The sequence below is a fragment of the Hyperolius riggenbachi genome, chromosome 6, assembly GCF_040937935.1.
Source record: "Hyperolius riggenbachi isolate aHypRig1 chromosome 6, aHypRig1.pri, whole genome shotgun sequence".
NCBI classification, from domain to species: domain Eukaryota; kingdom Metazoa; phylum Chordata; class Amphibia; order Anura; family Hyperoliidae; genus Hyperolius; species Hyperolius riggenbachi.
Window position 1 is genome coordinate 314,965,874 of NC_090651.1, and position 23,229 is coordinate 314,989,102.

Here is a 23,229-nt window from a genome sequence, read left to right on the forward strand (position 1 = left end):
TCCACCCATAACAGAATACAGAGAGTGCTGTTGCTAAGACTGCAAAGAAGGACAATTTTAAAGAGACTCTGAAGCAAATTTTTTTTTGCTAAATTTACCTTTCCATTTGCTTCAGAAGTCTCACCAGCGCTAAACCGCTGCATCCCCGCCAAAAAACGAGCACTGCAGACCCCCCAAATGCCCAGGCAAACATCCGCGACCAACTAGGTCGTGGATTGTGCTGCCCTGAGAGGCTGAGCTATTCGCTGTAGCTCCACCTCTCCTGCTGTCGATCGCCGCCTCTCCCCACCCCTCTTTGTGAAGAAAGAGTGAGAGGGGCGGGGAGAGGAGGCGATGCGCGGCGATTGACGGCAGGAAAGGCAGAACTACAGTAGAGAGCTCTGCCCCTTCCAGGAAGCGCCGTCCTTAGTCCCCCTGGGGATTTGGGGAGTCGGCAGCCCTCGTTTTTCACCGGGGATGCGTCGGTTTAGTGCTGGAGAGAGTACTGAAGCAAATGGAAAGGTAAATTTAGCAATATATTTTCGCTTCAGACTCTCTTTAACTGAACAGTTTTAGAAATGTTTAGCTGGCTGCAGAATAGAAGGACAACTGTAGTGAGAGGATGTGGAGGCTGCCATATTTATTTCCTTTTAAACAATACCAGTTGCCTGGCTAGCTTGCGGATCCTCTGCCTTTAATACTTTTAGCAATAGCCCCTGAACAAGCATAATCAGGTCAGGTATTTGACATTATTGATCAGACAAGATTAGCTGCAAGCTTGTTTACGGTGTGATTCAGACACTGCTGCAGCCAAATAGAAAATAATATAGAGGCTGCCATATTTATTTCCTATTAAACAATACCAGTTGCCTGGCAGCCCTACTGATCTACAGTATTTGGCTGGCTGCAGAAGTGTCTGAGTCACACCAGAAACAAATATGCAGCTAATCTTGTCAGATCTGACAATAATGTCATAAACACCTGATCTGCTGCATGCTTGTTCAGGGTCTATGGCTGAAGGTATTAGAGGCAGAGGGTCAGCAGGCCTGCCAGGCAACTGGTATGGTTTACAAGGAAATAAATATATCAGCCTCCATATTCCTCTTACTTCAGTTGTCCTTTAAATCGAAAGATAACTTTTAACAGTATTAACTTTCAAAAAGACTTGAAGCAAATTCAACATTTTTTTAATTAAACCAAAGTCAAATTTCCATTTAACTGTAAGGACTAGTTCACAGTGCTCAGTTGCGTTGCAGAATAATTATGAATGTTAACTCACTGCCCAGACAGTTCTGTGGGCCTGTTCACAGTACTGTATTGTAACTGTTTGCGTTATTCAAACTCGCTGCATGCAGGTTTTGTATTAAAGTCTATATACAGGATCTTCTCAAAAAATTAGCATATTGTGATAAAGTTCATTATTTTCTGTAATGTACTGATAAACATTAGACTTTCATATATTTTAGATTCAAATGCACACAACTGAAGTAGTTCAAGCCTTTTATTGTTTCAATATTGATGATTTTGGCATACAGCTCATGAAAACCCAAATTTCCTATCTCAAAATATTAGCATATTTCATCCGACCAATAAAAGAAAAAAGTGTTTTTAAAACAAAAAAGTCAACCTTCAAATAATTATGTTCAGTTATGCACTCAATACTTGGTCGGGAATCCTTTTGCAGAAATGACTGCTTCAATGCGGCGTGGCATGGAGGCAATCAGCCTGTGGCACTGCTTAGGTGTTATGGAGGCCCAGGATGCTTCAATAGCGGCCCTTAAGCTCATCCAGAGTGTTGGGTCTTGCTTCTCTCAACTTTCTCTTCACAATATCCCACAGATTCTCTATGGGGTTCAGGTCAGGAGAGTTGGCAGGCCAATTGAGCACAGTAATACCATGGTCAGTAAACCATTTACCAGTGGTTTTGGCACTGTGAGCAAGTGCCAGGCCGTGCTGAAAAATTAAATCTTCATCTCCATAAATCTTTTCAGCAGATGGAAGCTTGAAGTGCTCCAAAATCTCCTGATAGCTAGCTGCATTGACCCTGCCCTTGATAAAACACAGTGAACAAACACCAGCAGCTGACATGGCACTCCAGACCATCACTGACTGTGGGTACTTGACACTGGACTTCAGACATTTTGGCATTTCCCTCTCCCCAGTCTTCCTCCAGACTCTGGCACCTTGATTTCCGAATGTCATGTAAAAGTTGCTTTCATCCGAAAAAAGTACTTTGGACCACTGAGCAACAGTCCAGTGCTGCTTCTCTGTAGCCCAGGCGCTTCTGCCGCTGTTTCTGGTTCAAAAGTGGGTTCATGCTTCCATCTGCTGAAAAGCTTTATGGAGATGAAGATTTCATTTTTCAGCACGACCTGGCACTTGCTCACAGTGCCAAAACCACTGGTAAATGGTTTACTGACCATGGTATTACTGTGCTCAATTGGCCTGCCAACTCTCCTGACCTGAACCCCATAGAGAATCTGTTGGATATTGTGAATAGAAAGTTGAGAGACGCAAGACCCAACACTCTGGATGAGCTTAAGGCCGCTATCAAAGCATCCTGGGCCTCCTGAGCAGTGCCACAGGCTGATTGCCTCCATGCCACGCCGCATTGAAGCAGTCATTTCTGCAAAAAGGATTCCCGACCAAGTATTGAGTGCATAACTGAACATAATTATTTGAAGGTTGACTTTTTTTTGTTTTAAAAACACTTTTCTTTTATTGGTCAGATGAAGTATGCTAATTTTTTGAGATAGGAAATTTGGGTTTTCATGAGCTGTATGCCAAAATCATCAATATTAAAACAATAAAAGGCTTGAACTACTTCAGTTGTGTGTATTTGAATCTAAAATATATGAAAGTCTAATGTTTATCAGTACATTACAGAAAATAATGAACTTTATCACAATATGCTCATTTTTTGAGAAGATCCTGTACAGTCTCCATTGCAGTTCACACTCATTATAGCACGTGCATTATGCAACTGACCACTGTGAACCTAGTCGTAGGCCATGTGCGGTGTAACAGCTGCTGTGTAACGTGGCTTAGCACACTGTAATGCACCACCTATGCGACATTCACAGCGCGGCAGGTGCGTTGCGATATAATGGGTTGTGGCATCATAATGCACTGCATGCAGTAAAAGTGATGCATACTTTTCATTCACTGTAGGCTTCACTGTATCAGAAGCAATGTGAGCATAGCGTGCAGCACCACAATCCCAATACGTCATGTTGCGTTTCTGCAGTCAAGTTCAAGGATAGGAGAAACAGCAAACTGGCACTTAATGCAGCAGGGATGGATCAAAAACCACATTGGGCTTACCTGCAGCGTGCTCCAAGACAGTCCATAAATTCCAAGCCATAAAGGAAAAAGATGGGCACAGCTGCATAAAATACCATTTATTGTGGCTTGGTAGACACAATGGTTACAGCACTGGGGGGGGGGGGAAAGGAGATGTCTGACAGCTGTTTCACCGGGATTAACCCAGGGATAAATCCCTGCATAACAGCTGTCAGACATCCCCTTTCCCCCCAGTGCTGTAACCATTGTGTCTACCCAGCCACAATAAAGGGTATTTTATGCAGCTGTGCCCATCTCTTTTTCCTTTATGGCTTGGCGTTTCTGCAGACACAGGGACGCAGCGGCCACTGTGAATGTAGCTTTAGTGATTCACCTCTGCATTAAAGAAAACCTGAACTGAACATTAAAAGTCAAAATAAACATACACAAGTCATACATGCCTCCTGTATAGTGTACTCATCAATCTATTTTTCCTCTCCTGCATCCTGTTTGTCCACTGTGATCAATGGAATTCTCCGTCCTCCATTTTGAAAATGGCCATTACCTCATAACAACTTCCTGGTCAGCACACTGTTAAACTGTAACATCGCCCACTTGAGCCATAGGGAAACATGGACACATCAGTTCTCCTCTCAGCTGTAACTGACAGCAACTGATATATTTCAGTTCTGACAAAATGTTGTCAGAACTGGAAGGAATCACTGTAAGAAGAAAATGGGGAGCTTCTGAGAGGAACTGATGGCAAGGTAACTATGTAATGTTCATTTGAAGTTACCTCATGTGTTTATTTTAAATAATTTTACTCAGTACAGGTTCTCTTTAAATGTATCAGTTTTCAGTGATATGATCCCTAAAAACAGCCCAGAAATTATTTTACAGCTGAAACTATAAGATGTACAGTATGTGGCTCTATATTTGCAAGAAAGTTTGATCCAGAGTTTGAGATCAAAGATTTTCTAGAGGTCTTTAAAGATGAATGCAATCTTTGCCCTGGACCCTGTGATGTATGACACGAGGCCTTTATGGAAAAGCCAGTACAGAATATAATGAAAACACATGGCAGGTATTAAACAGAAGTGGTCAAAAATAGTCTTTTGCAATAATCTGAATCTAAAAATGCCCCTTTATCGATTGATCAATTAGGTTCAGTTTACTGCATCGGAATTTCAAACATCAACTTTGTATCACAGAGGAAGGATCCTATAAAGGGTGTCAATCTTACTGCTTGAGCTCACAGCTTTTTATTCTTTCCTGTTGATAACTTATTTAACCACTTTACCCCCAGCGGTACGGATTTCTCCGTCCCTTTTTCCACCCGGTTACCACCAAGGGACGGAGAAATCCGTACCCGAAGCCGCTCTTGCCGCTCCCGCTCGCCCGTCCACGCGCCCCCGCGCTTGTGCACGCCGCCATCCGCTTGCCCGGAGATCAATGACCGGGAAAAACGTTTCCCGTTCGTTGATATCTGCCCCCCCCCCCCCCCCGCAATGATCAGCTGCTTCTACGAGAAGCAGCGATCATTGTGAGAAAAAAAAAACAGTGTCCCAGCCTCCTAACCCTTCCTGCAAGCGTACTTCCTGTACGCTTGCAGGTCGCATAAACAAAAAGTTACTGTGGCCATCTTGTGGCCAAATAGTAAAACTACACCCTAAAGCATTTTTCATATACAAATACATTACTTTTACACTAAAAATTAACTCATTACCTCCTACACTCCCCAATAATTTTTTTTTTGTAATTAAAAAAAAAAAAAAGAAAAGAAAATTACAAGTAAAAAAAATACATAAATAGTTACTTTAGGGACTGAACTTTTTAAATATTTATGTCAAGAGGGTATAACACTGTTACTTTATAAACTATAGGCTTGTAATTAGAGATGGGCGCAAAACTGAAAAAATGCACCTTTATTTCCAAATAAAATATTGGTGCCAAACATTGTGATAGGGACATAATTTAAACGGTTTTATAACCGGACAAAAGGGCAAATAAATTTCATGGGTTTTAACCTCCTGGGCGATAATCCCGAGCTGAGCTCGGGTTATGTTGCGCAGGAGGAGTTCTCAGGCCCTGGTGGGCCGATTTGCATAATTTTTTTTTTGTTACACGCAGCTAGCACTTTGCTAGCTGCGTGTAACTTCCGCTCACCGCCGCTCACCGCCAATCCGCTGCCGTGCAGCCCCCCCCCCCTCCCAGACCCCTTGCGCAGCCTGGCCAATCAGTGCCAGGCAGCGCTAAGGGGTGGATCGGGACTCCCTCTGACGTCACGACGTCCATGACGTCGGTGACGTCATCCCGCCCGGTCGCCACGGCGACCGGGGAAGCCCAGCAGGTAATCCCGTTCTGAATGGGATTTCCTGCTTACTCTGATCGCCGAAGGCGATTGGAGTGGGTGGGGGGATGCCGCTGCGCAGCGGCTATCATGTAGCGAGCCGAGGGCTCGCTACATGATTTAAAAAATAAAACATTTTTTTTAAAAAGTGCTGCGCCCCCTCCTGGGCGATCTAATTGTATCGCCCAGAGGGTTAATTACAGTAGCATGCATTATTTAAAAACTATAAAGGCAGAGGACTGAAAAATAATACATTTTTTTCCCCGATTTTCCCATTAAAACACATTTACAATAAAATAATTCTTGGCATAATGTCCCACCTAAAGAAAGCCTAATTGGTGGCGAAAAGAACAAGATATAGTTCATTTCATTGTGATAAGTAATGATAAAGTTATAGACGCATGAATGGAAGGAGCGCTGAAAGGTGAAAATTGCTCTGGTGCTCAAGGGGTAAAACCCCTCAGTGGTGAAGTGGTTAATAAGGCATTTATTCTTACTGTTTATTTCAGTAGACGTAGCAGTAGAGGCAGAAAACACTTGCATTTGAACTCCCAAAATCTACCCTCTAGCAAGGAGAGATGCACAGGAGACACTGCCAGGAACGAGGAGAGGTAACTATCCTCACACACCTCCACACATGGCTCGCATATAAGCTGACACCCCCCTCCTCCAAACACACACACACTTTTGAGGCACTTTTTTGTCCCCCAAATTTGGCTTATGTGCGAGTATATGTGGTATAGTACAGTATAGTATAAATAAAGGAGACGCCCAGTTCAAAATAAAAAGTTTCAATGTCAATCTGTAAATAATTGGTGCCAGGATAAAGCCCCTTTCAGCTACAAAATAGATTTTGGGTAAAAAAAGAATATATATACATATATATATATATATATATATATATATATATATATATATATATATATATATATATATATATATATATATATACATATATATATATACACACACAATCTCTTCTGTGTTTAACACAGGAAACACTTACCACTGCAGGTGCTTATTTCAGTAGATGTAGCAGTAAATGCGGGAAACACCTGCATTTGAACGCCTACTCCTTGTACCTTTGCCAGATCCCTCATTTCCATCAAGAGCTGTTTCACCGGCAAACCCTTGCGGACTAATGGCTGCTGGAACTTCAAGAGGTATAACTTTTGCAGCTGGAAGATGGATAGTCCATGGACATAGGATTTCAATAGATTTTGAAGATTTTCTCTAATTATGGAACTTGAGAACTGGTTTCTAGGCTCTGCTTTGATTTTAGGCTGTGTCACTGCAGGGTCGGGAGCTCTATGCAGGTTGATATTTACTGGCTGCTGATGTGCGTTTTGATTTAATTGATTCCTCCTTTGGTTACCTGCAAGGGCTGCAGCGTAGGAGATACCTGGTTGTATAGTCTGTGGGATTTGGTGCACAGGCTGCAATATTACATTTTGACTAGTCACAGAGGTCGCAAAAGGGGCAGCAGTAATTCCACCATTTATTGTAGTAGCAGCATAATTTCTTTTTGAAATGTTTGAAGATGGAACATTTGCTCCACTTGCAGGGCCAGGCCTTGAGGCATTGGCTGTATTAGTTCTGCTGGATGTGGACAAGTTTGCAGCATTCTTGGTCACCGTTGATAACTTCGAGGTGCTGAAATGTCCTGTGCTAGTGGAAGGATCAGAATTTTTTACTACATTGACTATTTTCTTTTTTGCTTGGTTATTTGCAGCTTGTTGTACATTTTTTGGTGGTTGCACAAGATGCGACTTACACTTTTTATAAAAATCTGATGCAAATACAACATCATCTTTTCCAACTGTAACTCCAGGGATCTTCTGCAGCATGGTCAATATATTTGCATAGCCCATCGTTTGGCTATATAAATGCAGGTCAGTTTTATATGTACTTCTTATGAATTGGCTCAGCTTTGCAACCTTCAATCCTGAAGGATAATTTTTCAAAAAATCAGCAATTGTTTTCTCTGAGAACCTGGCTTGTTTTGGTTGTAAAGGAATCGGTTTACCGGCATCACAGTATGCTGAAGCAATTACTACATTTTCCTTGATAAATACGATGCCTGGTATCTGTTTCAGAAGGCTTTGCATATCAGTATATCCCCACTCTTTTCCATATTCCTGCAAATCAACACCGTGAGTCGAAATGATGAGTTTCCTAAACTTATCAACCTTTAGACCTAAAGGAAACTCTTTCAAGGCATAAGTAATTTTGTCTTCAGAAAATAAGAGGTTGTTAAGATGTACAGGCTGAAGTATAGTAGAAGTGTTGAGAGAAGCTGGCTTCTGAGTTGTATTGAGGCTGTTGCCCGTTGCGGCGTTGGCACATATGCTATGCGCTGGTTCTTGAGAACACAAGTTGTGGTTAGCTGTGCTGTTAACTAGAAGATCCAAAGAGACAAACATTATTGTTATTTTTTAAAAACATAAGCAAGGTTAAACAAATGTAATAAAACACTACAGCGACAAACCAGCATCTTTAATTAATGCTGGAAAATGTTTGCTCCTCAAGCTAAGCTGGCTCCTAGCAGGGAAGAAGGGTGTCCATGGCAAGCCAAACAAAGGAAAGAGGTCACAATGGCAGTCTATTGTCACCATGTCGATCAGCAGGACCAAAACTTGCTTATCCTTGGATGTACTCATGGTCATAAAGAGTAGAAACAATGTATTAACCAAAGGTGGAAAGATCCAGGCACTGTCCACATATATTTGCAAGATAGAGTTTTTCCCACCACTTGAACAAGCGTCCCTCTTGGCTGTTGTGCCGGTCTGTACCGAGGCTTCCACTTTATGAGCCACTCATCTTTGCAGCACCATACGTATGCACGTTTTGATACAAGTACTAGATGAGCAACATTCATATGCCGTCTTACTACTCTAATAAATCCATTTGTGGACAGTGCCCCGACCTTTACTCTTTTGGTTAATATAGTGGAACCTTGTTCCGGAAATATGCTTTTAATGCAAAGCACTCTTATATCAAAGCAAATTTCTCCATAAGGATTCATCTGAACCCAGTTACATAGTTACATAGTTATTATGGTAAAAAAAAAAGACATACGTCCATCAAGTTCAACCAATACAAAGTACAACACCAGCCTGCTCCCTCACATATCCCTGTTGATCCAGAGGAAGGCGAAAAAACCCTTCCAAGGCATGGTCCAATTAGCCCCAAAAAGGGAAAAATTCCTTCCCGACTCCAGATGGCAATCTGATAAAAATCCCTAGATCAACACCATTAGGCATTACCTAGTAATTGTAGCCATGGATGTCTTTCAACGCAAGAAAAGCATCTAAGCCCCCTTTAAATGCAGGTATAGAGTTTGCCATAACGACTTCCTGTGGCAATGCATTCCACATCTTAATCACTCTTACTGTAAAGAACCTTTTCCTAAATAAATGGCTAAAACGTTTTTCCTCCATGCGCAGATCATGTCCTCTAGTCCTTTGAGAAGGCCTAGGGACAAAAAGCTTATCCGCCAAACTATTATATTGCCCTCTGATGTATTTATACATGTTAATTAGATCTCCTCTAAGGCGTCTTTTCTCTAGACTAAATAAACCCAGTTTATCTAACCTTTCTTGGTAAGTGAGACCTTCCATCCCACGTATCAATTTTGTTGCTCGTCTCTGCACCTGCTCTAAAACTGCAATATCTTTTTTGTAATGTGGTGCCCAGTACTGAATTCCATATTCCAGATGTGGCCTAGGATTCGTTCTGCAATCGAATCACCTGATGACGTCGGAGGTCTCTCCGACATCATCAGGGCGGTACTGCGCAGGTGCAGTAGTTCTGCGCCTGCGCAGTGCCATCCTGATGACGTCGGGGAAACCAGGCGAACCGCACCGCGGAGCGCAGAAGGAGCCGACCTGGAACCCACCCTGGTGATGTCGGCTGCGCCAGTGGAGAAGACTGGGAGCCACCGGAGCTGCGGCGAAGGTCGACTGCCACGGGCTGGAAGAAGCACCAGGTAAGTGGATCTTTTTATTTTTATTTTTTTTACAGCTTGGATCACTCCTTTAAACCAAGTTACTCTCAATCCAAGGATTTACGGTACATTGTTTCTACACTTCCTGACTGTGAGTACATCCAAGAATATGCAAGCCTATTAAGGCTTCATATAGACATTTTGTTTTGCCACCTGGTTATCGTGCAACTGAGAGCTAATAAAAATCAGATTATTATTATAGAACTTCTATAGTGCCATTATAGCACTGTACAGTATACAATTTCAAGTAGTTATCATGTGTGGTCCCTGTTCCCCCCTGATCTGACCGTAAGCCTCCAACCTGTCCAAACAATCGCCGAATCAATGAACCTCCTGATCTTTCCCTAAGACTACCTTTCCACTGCTGCAGTCCGATTCCCCGCACGCAGATTCGGATTCGAATTTTCAGCCTATTGAAGGCATACGAATCCCAGTGGGGAAAAAAACAGTTGGCATGTAGCATAAAATCGCATTACGCATTCAAATCCCATAGCATGGCATAGTTTTAAGAATTCGGATGCGTTCTTGCATCGCAGCAAGTACCAGTATTACGTCTCGCAGACACCTGCTTATCACAGTGGAAACTTAAGGCTGCTTTCACAGTGGGACGTTAAAGTCCCACATTACAGCAGCCTGTAACGCAGCCCAACTCACAGTAATGAAAAATCAATGGGCTGTTCACAGTGCCCACTTTGCGTTACATTGTAATGCTACACGTTGAATGAAAGTGCAGCATGCTGTGCTTTATACTGGGATTTAGCTGTGTTAGACTACTTGCACATGCTCAGTGACTAGCCACATGGCTAATTAATATTCACTGCACTGTGGTAACGTTGTAGTGTTGTCCAGATCATGAATGAATCGTTCATTAGATCCAGATCTTTTTTGTGAGTCAAATCATCCGGATCACCACAATGAACGATTCGGTTCACAGTGGATGTCTGTCTGGAAGAAACAGGAACATACAGAATGTACAGTGCAGGGAAAGTCCTGTCCTGCTAGTCATTTCACCCCCTGCTTCCCTAGTAAAATGATTCAAATGATTCGGTTCAAAGATCCGGATCTTTTCAATGATCCGATTCGAATCATCCGAATCCTTTAAAAGATCCGGACTTCCCATCACTATCCTGGAGAGCCTGTTCTATCAGTATAGACAGAACGAAAACAGTGCACCAAGAGCAGCATAACGCGGCTCAATCTGACGTCCAACTTAAACACCACCATGCGTTGCGTTAGGGGCACGTTATGCGACCTTAACGTCCCCTAAAACGCAACGTCTTGGTGTGAAAGAGGCCTAAAGAGGATCTGTAACTATAAAAAATTCCCCTGGGAGTACTCACCTCAGGAGGGTGAAGCCTCTGTAACCTTTCGAGGCTTACCCTGTCCTCCTGTAGCCCCATGGTGGTCTTTCACTGCCCCTCTGAATGGCGGGATGTAAATATTTACCTTCCGGGCTCCAGCGCAGTAGCTCTCTCCGCTCCAAAATAGGAGGAAATAGCTGATCCCAGTGGAGTGCCTGCGCAGTAGAACGGACCCGACTGAGATCAGCTATTTCTGCCTATTTCCAAGCCGAGAGCCGCAACAGTGGCCCCGCTGGAACAGGGAAAGGTAAATATTGCACAGCCTGACAAATTGCCGGCTGTGCATTCAGTGGGCTGCAGCGTGGGACGGAGGAGGACGGGGAAGCCTCGATAGGATCCACAGGCTTCCCCCTCCAGAGTTGAGTACCCCCCCAGGGGAACTTTTTTTTTTATTACAGAGTCTCTTTAACCTAACCCAAATAGCTTCCTCCTCTACCACTAAACTTATCCCATTACTAACAGCTAACCTCCAATAGACCCCTTCTCTGCCAAATGGCTGTTGGCCATGGTGGCTGTTTGGAGCCGATTCTGCTGAAAAAGTAACGTGTGTACGGTGGCCCACAATTCCCTCAGTGCATCCGGGAGAGATCCAGGCTGCCATATATTCTTATCTGGGCCCCAACCGAGTCCACTCTCTGCCAGATAATTTCACCTGGGCATCGACCGAGTTCTCCCTCCATACCCCTCCCATTTTTTGTGTCGCTCCCGTTTGCACCATATGCTGTCCTTCCAAACCTCTCCATAGCAACAGAACACATCGGGCCCTGAACTGTCACCCAATGGAGTGAGTCCCAATCCCCGAGGGTCACAGTACTCATGCATGCGTATGCACCTTAACCCTGACCTTCCACTAAAATCTAATGTTAACTCTTTAAATTATGACTAACGGCGGATACACATCATGCAATCTCCCGTCAGATAGATAGGTTGAATAGATTATTTCCAACAGGTCTGATCTGATTCCGATCGTTTTTCGGATTGATTTTCTGTTGATCAGAAAAACGATCCGAAAGCAGATTGACCCTGTGTAAAATAATCCATTTGACCCGTCTATCTGATGGGAAATTGCATGGTGTGTACCAGGCATAAAGCTCAACAAAAGTCTTTTAAATGCACAAATTATCAAACAACTTTTGTTTTTGAAAACAACCAAAAAAATTTGTTTGCTATTGTTCAAACAACTGATAGATGCAGCTCAAGTTAATCCAACAGTTGGATTGACTTGAGCTGCGTCTTATCAGTTGTTTGAATAATAGCAAACAACTTTTTGGTTGTTTCAACAACAAAAGTTGTTTGATAATTGTGCATTTAAAAGACTTTTGTTGAGCGTGTGTATGGGGTTTAACACTAAATTTTTTCCCTATCCATTGTCAATCCATTGAATCTTCTGATAAAGTTGTAACACTATTTAAATTAATTTCAAACTCTATTAACACCCAGGTAAACTGCACCTGAGATACATTGCTCCTAATTACAGTGTTCACTTTGCAGTGTTCTCCCCGACTCTTTTAGCCAGGTGCTACACGCTAATTTCCTCCTCCTCCACCTATTCTGTAAGCTCCCCATCCATCCTACTTTTTTAATGGCACCCGGTTGGAAAAAAAAAATCTGGTGAGAACACTGACTTTGCATATCATCACTGTACTTATTTACTAAACAAGCCCTTTGATCCTGAAGATAAAATCGAACCTGGTTGGCCGAGCAGGATTTTATGCAGTGTTTGTATACTTTTACCTGCTGGTGGCTGAAATGGAGTCCAAAGTGAACTGAAAGTTTGCAGAAGGTTGGGGAATTCTTCCTGAAATGAGACATCTGTATCGGGGGAGATTACATTATGTTCAGGAGGGTGACGATATTTAATCAACTGTTGACCATTAACGTTCTGCAGCTCCACCAAGTCCTTCATGTCATCCAACAAGGCTTTCAAGGATGTGTAGCCATAGTTGGAGAGCTTAAGTTGGTATCCATGAACTTGGTGGAAAAGTCCAGAAAAATCTTCAAACAAGACTCCCTCTTCTTTATCCAGCACTACAATTGCAATCTCTGACTTCAGCACGTCATCCATGGCTCAGTTTTGAAGTAGGAGCTCTGTCGATGTAAAAAATGTATACATGATGGTGTGTTTAACGACTTGAGGACCACAGTGTTAACCCCCCCCCCCCCCCCCCTGAAAGACCAGGCCATTTTTCACTAATTAGGCCACTGCAGCTTTAAGGGCCCGCTGCAGGGCAGAACATGTCAGCACACAAGTGATTCCCCCCCCCCCCTTTTCTTCCCACCAACAGAGCTCTCTGTTGGTGGGATCTGATCGCTCCCCAGATGTTTGTTTTTTTATCAATATTTATTTGTTTTCTAATATTTTTGCTTACTTTTTAATTTATTTTATATCCCTCCCTCCCCCCACCAGCCAATCAGCGTGATCGGCTGTCATAGGCTTCAGCCTATGACAGCTGTCCACTGTCATGTCTCCCAGGGGGACAGCCGTGCCACACGGCTGTCCCCAGTCCAGCGTTCCCTTAGATCGCAGCGATGTTCGGCAATAACAGACGGCAGTTTCACCGTCTAACAGTCTCCGACCAGCGATCGTCGCTGGGAGACTGAAGGTGGGGCGGAGCTCCGCCTACCAAGCAGAGATGCGTGCGCATCAGAGTGCGCGATCTCCTGCAAAACAGGCCCGCAGGACCTTACGCCAATCGGTGTTATGCGGTCCTGGGGATGCCGCCACGTCCATCGGAGTGACGTGGTCTGCAAGTCATTAAAATATACAAATGATCAAAATAGCACTAACGCTCCCAAACTGTAAGGGCTGGTTCACACTTTTCAGCACTTTGCTGATCGCCGGCAATTAGCAAAGTGCTGTTGCTAATGTATCCCTATGGGATCAGTCTCACTGCACTTGCGATATGCATAAATCGCAAACTTGCAGCATGCATCACTTTGGAAGTTAACTGCGATGTGATTCTTATCTTGTTCTGTTGAGTGGGAATCACAACACAAATTGTGGCAAATCTTGACTCAAAAACTGTGATCGCGATGCGCGTTCTTGGTGTGAACTAGCACTGAAGGAAGAACAGCCCATAATGAAATATGCCACTGACAATCATTATGTTAGGGTGATAGTGACTAAAGCTCATACACACATATGAAGACTGTCACATACAGGGATAAGGACCTGACCCTTCATAGACTATTTAAAAAAAACAAAAAACCCTGTGCTAGTTACTCCTGTTATCCTGGTTTACACAATCAATGGCATTCTGTATCATGAGAGGAAGGCACGAAGAAGTGGACCTACGTTTGTTCTCCAAATATTATTACTGTCTCTGGTCTATTCACCAGTGTGTGAACAGGAATAACTGGAATATGAACCAACTTAGCTCAGCAGAGCAGAGTCATGTGATTATTTCACCATCCTGTGCATAAAGCATGCTGCTGCCCATATGGCAAACAGTAAATAGTAGACAACGGCAAAAATGCTCAACCCTAAAGGTGGCCATTTAAGATATTTTCCCATATAGCCACAAAGCCAAAAACATCACAAAAAGCAGCAGGTATGTTCAGTATTGCTGTAGGGCTAGTTTTGAGGGACAGGTGACCAGAATGGTTTATGTAGAGTTCAGCTACCCAGCAACCGCATATCATTTGTCTAGTTTTCACGTAACAAGGTGTGAGTATCCAAACAGTTGGTTCAGTTTGTCAACTGCTGTGGATCATTAACCTCACCACCCAAAACCACAGCATGTAACATCTGCCCTCCACCTATATTGGACTAAACTTGTACAGCTGTGCTTTAAGGATACCAGAGCTCAATTCCTTTTTGAGAAACGGGAGGAGCAGGCGTATGCTGTTATCTGTGCCCATGCCTACCGCTCCCCCAGTTCTCCTTTCAGCCCCCCCCCCCCGTAATTCACAGGTTCCTCTTCCGGACGGCCAGGTCGGGACTTACTACACAGGCCGGGTTACGCGTGTCCTACAGCGCGGACCCGTGGCCGGGAGCGCACTGCGCATGACATAACTGTGTCATGTGCATAGGGTGGCTGCGGTATACCGGTATGACTGCGTCCACCTATTATTGGCAACACCTATCCCTGGCTACCTATGCTGCGGCCTCCTATTACTGACTGCATCTATCCTGGTTAACTATTACTGCCTACACCGATTCCTGGCTACCTAGACTGCGGCCACCTATTACGCGTACGAGAGAATTCGCCGCCAGGAGACTTGGCGGTATGGATTATCCTGCTACTGCACAAGTTCCCGGCGTCATTAAATACTACTCTCCCTCTAGGTCCACGTGGATAGTGGGGGGGTGGGGGGTGGAGGAGTACTCACTTGAGGTCAAGAAACCTCTCACTGATCCTCACACCACATGGGACAATACAGCCACGCAGCCAGCTTTTGATACTTTTTGAACTAAATGACTCTACGCTGGCCTTTTGCACACTTGTTAATGTCTCTCTTGTCTGCAGGCGTATCTGTTCCTTATCTTTGTACTTGCCTATTCCATGTGAATCACAAATAATTACAAGTACGACTTCCGTCGCACTTGGTGAATAAAAACTGATGGGGGTGGATGGGAGTTGGGAATGAGCGAGGGGGGCACATCTAGCTAGTAGGGGTGCGGGGGCCGGTCCAAAATCTGCATCAAGGCCCCAAGGTCTGTAGCTACGTCATTGGTGGTGTTCAAACTAACCAGCATACATTGACAAAACAGCATACATTTAAAGGAAACCTAAACCGAAAAAAAATGGAGTTTCACTTACCTCGGGGTTCTACTAGCCCCATGCAGCTATCCTGTGCCCTCCCAGTCACTCATGGCTCTTCCGGTCCCCCACTGCCAGCTAGTTTCATTTTTGCCGACTGGGAGTCGGCCGGCCGCCATGTGTACCTTTTTACGCATTCCCGCTTTTGCAGGAAGCTATCACGGACATTAGTATATTAGTATTAAAGGTACTTTTCCGTTAGCTGGGCGCAAGTGTAATAGGGCAAAGTAATGTTGTTCCGTGAGCCCGTTAGCCACCCGCAACTTTAACCACTTCAGGATTCTGCGTACGCTTAACTACGCCCCTGAATCCTGAAGTGGTTTCCATGGAAACGGCCGCTCGTATGAGCGGCCGTTCCATGTCAGTTCACGGAGGGTGTCTCCGTGAACACCCTGCGAGCCGCCGATCGTGGCTCGCAGGGTAAATGTAAACACGCGGGGAAGATCTTCCCCGGTGTTTACATATATACGGCGCTGCGCAGCAGCAGCGCCGTAGAGGAGATTGGCGATCCCCGGCCTCTGATTGGCCGGGGATCGCCGGCATCTGATAGGCTAAAGCCTATCCTATCCGGCGCAGGACGGCTTTCCGTCCTGCGCCGCACACAGGGGACGGGAGAGGAAGGGAAGGAGGCAGAGGGAGGACTAGTGCTGCGGAGGGGGGCTTTGAGGAGCCCCCCCCCCCCCCGCTAGGCACAGCAGCGCGGCGGCGATCAGACCCCCCCAGCAGGACATCCCCCTAGTGGGGAAAAAAGGGGGGAGGTCTGATCGCCCTGCCTGATTTCTGATCTGTGCTGCGGGCTGAAGAGCCCCCGCAGCACAGATCAGCCAAACCACCCGGTATCCGGAAGTGGTTAATAGGGCAAAGTAATGTGTCTGCCGCGGAATAAAAGTGGAATACGTGTAACTTGTAACAACTTGTAACTAGTTTTTACTGGCCGTCTCGCCGCGGCCAAATTTATCAAAAGTGAGTTTATTGAATGAAATGAAGCCGGCGGCAATGTAACAGAAGAAGCCGCCGGCTTCGGCTCTCTCTCTCCTCCCCCTGCCTCTCTCCTAAACAATACTGGCAGCCGGGGACACGCGTGTCCCCACAGAGTCATTCGTCGCGGCAGGGAATCCTGCCGTTCGTTCTTGCAGAGTGGGTGCTGGCAGAAGCAATGTCTGCAGCCTCCCTGCTCTGCTTGTTTCGTGTGACGAACGACTCTCGGGGACACGCGTGTCCCCCGGCTGCCAGTGTTCTATAGGTTGCGGCGGCGGCTAATGCGCTCACAGAACACATTACTTTGCCTATTCAACTTGCGCCCGGCTAACGGAAAAGTACCGTATTAATTAGTATTAATATTCTCCTTTTTAGTAGAATCAGTGTCCCCTTGCCCACAGTGGCAGTAATGGTAATATTGTTGTGTGCTGTCTGTCCACAGCAATAATAACACTGCTTAGTGCATCAACCCCCCATCTCTGATTGTCTGTTTCCTACAGGTACAACTGACAAGTGGTGAACCCATGACCGAATGCACAATGTTGAAAACCTTACATATACATTTCAGCTAGAAAAGCTCACATGGCTGATGTTTACACAAAAGATCAATACAGTAGTAAGGCATGGCAGCCAGCAGAAGATTGCCTTCATTTGCCTGACTACTGTATAATGAACTCTAGTTGCTACAGGTTACTGGTCTCTGCACATCAACACTGCTCTGTTACTATTACAGCAAGAATACACAACGAATAAACTTACAGGCCAGATCAGTCACATTCCCTCCAAGTGTCTGCCAGCGCTGATTGTCCCGTCAGGATCAATAAAGAGAAGTATTCAGGTACACAAGGATCTGAAACGTCCTATACTTCTGATCCCGTGTTGTGTATTTCCTTGTCTTTGTTTTAAGTTTCATTTCACTAACGTGACATAGGATCACATGACCTCAGCAGCCAATCACTGTGCCGATTCCTCACACACAGCCTTGTGTGGCTGACGACACTGTTGTGTAGGGAAACTGAGAACAGAAACCATGGTGTAGGCACAGCAGTAAATGTCCAGCCCATCTCGTCAGTCTCACTATTCTGTATTCAGAGAGGACAGCTCACACACCTACTCTGGAAAATAGCTGGAACATGGCTGTGTGCTTGCCTGCTGTGGAATGATAGAAACATTTCATACACCTTCATAAATAAATCATATAGTCCCTTTTCCTCAATTTGATCTGAAGAACAGATCACACCCATTTCGATCGCAACAGATTAACAAGTCCTCATTCACATTAGGCAATGTGTATGGCCGTGCGTTCGGAACGCAAGCGCCCCCGATCGCACGCCATCCACGTTGCTGATCCCATTCATTACAGTGAATCGGATCAGCGCTGCGCTTTGGCAAAAATGCCCTAGACAAAATATCCTTAAAGTAGAGTGACCAGACGTCTCGGATTGCCCAGGACACGTCCCGGATTCGGGGGCCGCTGTCCCAGGCAGCATGAGTTCCCGGGAAACGTCCCACTTTTAGCTGCGGGACGTCCGGCCCTCGGGACTCTGGCCACTGTAACTGCATGAACTGGCAGCGGCCTCTATAGACGCCGTGCCAGTTCATTGCCCGAAGCCCCGCTCCAGCCTCCTTAGTCTTCCAGTGTTCCGACAGTGGCAGGCGAGCAGGGCTACGGTAAGATGGCTGCCGAAGCCCTGTACTGGAGACTTTGTCTCCAGTACAGTGCTTCGGGAGCCATCTTGCCGTAGCCCTGCTCTGCCTGTCAGCGCGGGAATCTGTAGGAGGAGGAGCAAGATGGTCCCAGGAGCAGAGCGCCAGAGGCCGGCCAGGAGCGAGAGGAGACTTCTGCCAGGTGAGTAAATTCTTTTTTTTCCCAGGTGAAATGTGCCCCCATTGCGTTTATTTTGTGCTGAAATGTTGCCCATTGCGTTTATTTTGTGCTGAAATGTGCCCACTTTGCGTTTATTTTGTGCTGTAATGTGCCCACTTTGCGTTTATTTTGTGCTGTAATGTGCCCACTTTGCGTTTATTTTGTGCTGAAATGTGCCCACATTGCGTTTATTTTGTGCTGAAATGTGCCCACATTGCGTATATTTTGGGCTGAAATATGCCCACATTGCGTTTATTTTGTGCTGAAATGTGCCCACATTGCGTTTATTTTCTGGTGTCCGGGGTAACTGTTGCTGCATTTATTATTTAATGGTCATAGTTGGCTATGTTTGCTGCTTTGGGATTACGGTATACTATTAAATAGCATCACACAGTTTCTGCACACCCATGATGCGAACTGCTTTCCTATGCCTCGCTGTTACATCATGATGTTAGCTCCGCCCATACAATGTCATGGCTACGCCCATTTTTCGGCACAGCAGAAGCTAATGTAATTGATAAAGAAAACTGACAAAATGTGCAAAACTATCTTGCAGAATGTAAGCTTTTTTTTTCCTGCGTGCAAAAAATGCTTTAAGTGTGAATTAGCCCATTGAATAACACGAGTTCTCAGTTTACATCAGTTTTGTTGTGTCCTAAAACACGCACAAAAACATGTGTGTCCCCTGTCTTAAAGAAAACTTAGGCGTTTTGAATCAGGATGATACCATTTATTGGCTAACTTAGAGATGGATAAACAGTGAGCTTTCGGCTTATAAAAACCTGAAATGGGAAAAAGTTCCCCTGGGGGGTACTCACCCCGGATCCTATTGAGGCTTCCCCCGTCCTCCTGTGTCCCACGGCGGGGGCAAAAATCCTCCTGGAACGGCGGGGATGTAAATATTTACCTCCCCGGCTCCAGCGCTCGGAGATAGGCGGAAATAGCCGATCGTTGTCGGGCCGCTCTAATGCGCAGGCGCAAGTCTCCTGCGCAGTAGAGCAGACCCGACAGAGATCGGCTATTTTTTTTCCTATCTCCGTGCGGAGAGCCACAACAGTGCCCCCACTGGAGCCAGGGAAGGAAAATATAGCAAGCCTTGTCGGCTTGTCGAGCCCTGGATTGAGGAACACTTCGGGGGAGTCAGCGCTGGATTGCCTGCAGCTACAGCGGAGGGGGAAGCCTCATTGGGACCCTGAGGCTTCCCCCTACCAAGGTGAGTTCCCCCCAGGGGACTGTTTTTTGTTACAGGTTCTCTTTAAGGAATGAAGGGAAAACAGTGTGGTAGATATAGCTCTAGACAGAAAGACAACCACAAAAGGTTAATAGACACAAAGATAAAAGTGTGAGTGCATCTGTATACCCATGAAACATGTTGCCTTTGTGTCTAATGCGTTAAAGGACATCTGAACTGAGAGGGATACGAAGGCTGCCATATTTATCCTATATAATAATACCACTGTCCCTGCCGTGTCCGTGCGTCTGTTGTGCCTGGCATGATGCTGCCCATTCCATTAATAGCCTTGCCCTCCGATTCACATGCCAGCCTGATTCGGACAACATGTTTCATATTACCGCAGCACATAACCAAATCCCTATAGCCAGGGCCGGATTACCGACCAGGCAACAAAAGCAGTCGCTTGGGGCCCCATTCAGAGTCAAAGGGGCCCCATCAGCACATAAACCAGCCCTCACCATCCTGTCAGCGGTGGCTGGATGGTATAATGGTTAAAGGGACTCTGAGCAGTGCAGTAACTATGGAAAGATGCATATCATTTTAAAGCTCTCTTTCTCCTCTTTCCAATGATATATAAGCCGCCGTCCTATGCCTTTCAGTTTTCACTATTTTCGCGATCAAAATCGCAGCCACAGCAATTTTTATCACGAAAGGGCGCGTCCTAGTGGCTGCAGCTCTGGCGCTTTTGAGTCCGCCAGGAGAAAAACGCAATATAAATGTTATTTGTCTTGTCTTGTCAAATGATGCCGTGCGCTGCTGATTGTCTTCAGAGCCAGCTCCTGCTACTGTGCGTTCTGCCACTGCCCACTCCTCCCTCCCTTCCCACAGAGAACCACAGCTGCAGCAAGAATGATAGCAGCAGATGGCAAACACTCACTCACCTGTCCATGATCCAAGCGATAGAAATCCCATCATCTGAAACCCATCTGTCTCTTCTACAGTGCAGCTGCTCGCTCTGAACTTCCTGATTTTCAGATCAGACAGGAAGTAGGAAGTAGTAATAGTAGTAGTAACAGAGCGGCAGCACTCTAGAGGAGACAGATGGGCTCCGGATGACAAGACCTCTATTGCTTGGATCGCAATAGGTGAATGTGAGTCATCTGGTGCAGTCATTCTCCCCCCTGCGGCTGCCTTCTCTGCTGGACTATCGTATTCACTGGGATGGAGGCTGCATGGTGGCTGTCTAGTTTGGGAGGAAATCGGTTGTTCGGTGGTGGGGGTGGTTATGTAATTCTGTCTGGGGAATGGCTTCCGGTTTGGCGGTGTCCAGGGCTTTCTGCTATTGCCAGGCTGGAGATGCAGGGGGAAAGTGCTGCTGCTGTGATATCTGGCGCCCTCTTCACAGGGGTGCCCCAGCCCCTGAGTGCAAATGTCCCAGCCATTCATCTCTCACTCTGCATTTTGCCGCTGCTATTCCCTGTATTGTGCACCCACAGAGGAAAGCGGGCTGTTGCCCATAGCAACCAGTAGCTCGGCTGCCCCGGTGTGTGCGGCATGTTGCTGTGCAGCTGCATCTTCTGATTCTATTAAGACACGATGGGGGGGCACAAATCAGTTACTTTGCTTAGGGCCCCATTTAGCCTTAATCCGGCTCTGCCTATAGCCGTGCATGGCACAGCTACAGGGATTCAAATGAATATTCGCATCACTGCAAAAGCCGGTGTGCATCCTCCAATTTTTGTGGAAATCCCTCCTGGGTAGGGAAGCTTGATCAAGGAGGCACACGGCTGCAAATGCAGCTTTTGGAGGAGCACAGCTGATGCAGGGATCAGAGCGGAACGGTGAGGGACCAGACTGACTACAGGGGGGCTAGAAGAAGCCCTAGGTGAGTTAAACTGGGGATATTTTTCTTTTCGGTGCACGTTATTTCGGCGCCGCTTAGTTCGGAGCGGTGAGAGCCAAATGACAGTTCTCACCGCTGCCGCTAAACTCCGAGGTGGCTTTAAATACTATTCCCCCTCCGAGTTGTTGCAACTTGGAGGGAGATGTAATTCGGGGTCTGGCAGCCGCCAGAGCCCCAAAATTACCGCTACGCGCCAAGCACAGCAGCTATGGGGCGTCCAGTTTCGGCACTCGGCTCTCAGACCTGCGCCGAAATAAGCTGATCCGATTTTTGACTTGTGCCAATCATTATTTGTATTTGGACATACTACTGCAGATCTCCCAACTTTTGGAGCAAGGACAAAAGGGACATCAAGCCCTGCCCCCTCTTTAGCCACACCCTGATTTTAAAGTTTCCCTGATGGTCTAGGTTTCCAGGCTTCTTCCCCAACAAAGCTCCCCTGGTGCTAGTGGTTTCTCCTCTCCTTCCGCAATGAAGCTTCCATAATGCTAGTGATCTCCCTCCAGCCCCCATGCCCTACAAAATAAAGCTGCCCTGGTGCTAGTGGTCACACATCCCCCCCCCCCCCCCCCACCACCACCACCAGGGGTTTGTTGGCCCTTGTGCCTGTACCTCGTCCTGTGCTCCCCAGCTGAGATGCAGTCAGAGAATGCACATTCGGAAGCAAATCTGTTACCTTACCTGCTTCACCATGCAGCAATGTCTGACCTCCTGTCAGACATTGCTAAAGGGGGAGTGTCACGGACGAGCCGTGAGACCAGAAAACGCAATCAGTTTCCTGAACAGATTGTCGTTGCGTTGCCAGATCAAGATTTGATGTCTAGGGGAGTCTTCTTTTGGAAATCTAGCTTTCATAACTGCTAGAGGAGGCCTTTTCATGAAGCCTGTTGTCTGTGACTGTCCCAAGGTTTTGTTTAATTAGCAAGGAACAAAGTATTTCCTGTCACAGGCAGATCACAGCTAAGTGTGAGCTTGCCATTTGGAAAGGATACTATTTGGTGAGCCCCAGCAAAAAAGAGCTTCCCTCACAACAAGGGCTCAGACTTACCGGAGCCATGTAGACAGCTTAGAAATACATGGAGTTTATGATTTTTAGCCGGTTTAAGGAATACCGTTCATATGAGAGGTATGAAAGTTATCTCATTTTGCTGGTCCGGATCTGGTGAATATTTTAATATTAAATTGAGGCCCCTGACATACCCAGAACCCGAGGTATTCTGCTACTTCATAACCGGGCATGCGTAAGCACCCAAGTTTGAGGTCATATGAACTGGCATATTCTGAAGAATATGAATCTGTAACTGTTGTGTGTTCAAGAAGCGCAAGCCGAGATATGAAAACTGTCATATTTGGTGGGCATTAGAAACCCACCCAGGAGATTAACTGCACCCTGTCCAGCCCCTGGGCTGAACCTGAGACTCCACCCAAAATTGTGGTTTATTAAAAAGTGTTTGCCAGGGCCTCCTCCTGCATTCCTCCAATTCCATCTCCATGTGAGCCTGCTGCTGCCTTGAGGACGGGCAGCGGCCATCTTGTCTGAACTTTGGCTCCTGAACTGAAACAAGA

The 23,229-nt window shown here is 45.8% G+C and overlaps 1 protein-coding gene across 3 annotated transcripts in view; it reads right to left on the reverse strand.

Annotated features, from left to right (window-relative positions):
• The window catches only part of LOC137521698 (uncharacterized), a 33,356-nt gene extending 15,715 nt beyond the window's left edge, over positions 1-17,641 (reverse strand). For all 3 annotated transcript variants that reach the window (XM_068241323.1, XM_068241322.1, XM_068241321.1), the window contains exons 1-3: positions 17,479-17,641; positions 12,713-13,066; positions 6,618-8,009 (exon numbers count right to left, since the gene is read on the reverse strand). In XM_068241323.1, the coding sequence (XP_068097424.1) occupies positions 6,618-8,009; positions 12,713-13,043 (1,723 nt within the window). In that variant the 5' untranslated portion in view covers positions 13,044-13,066; positions 17,479-17,641. The remainder of the gene's footprint in view (positions 1-6,617; positions 8,010-12,712; positions 13,067-17,478) is intronic.
• Positions 17,642-23,229: the final 5,588 nt, after the last annotated feature.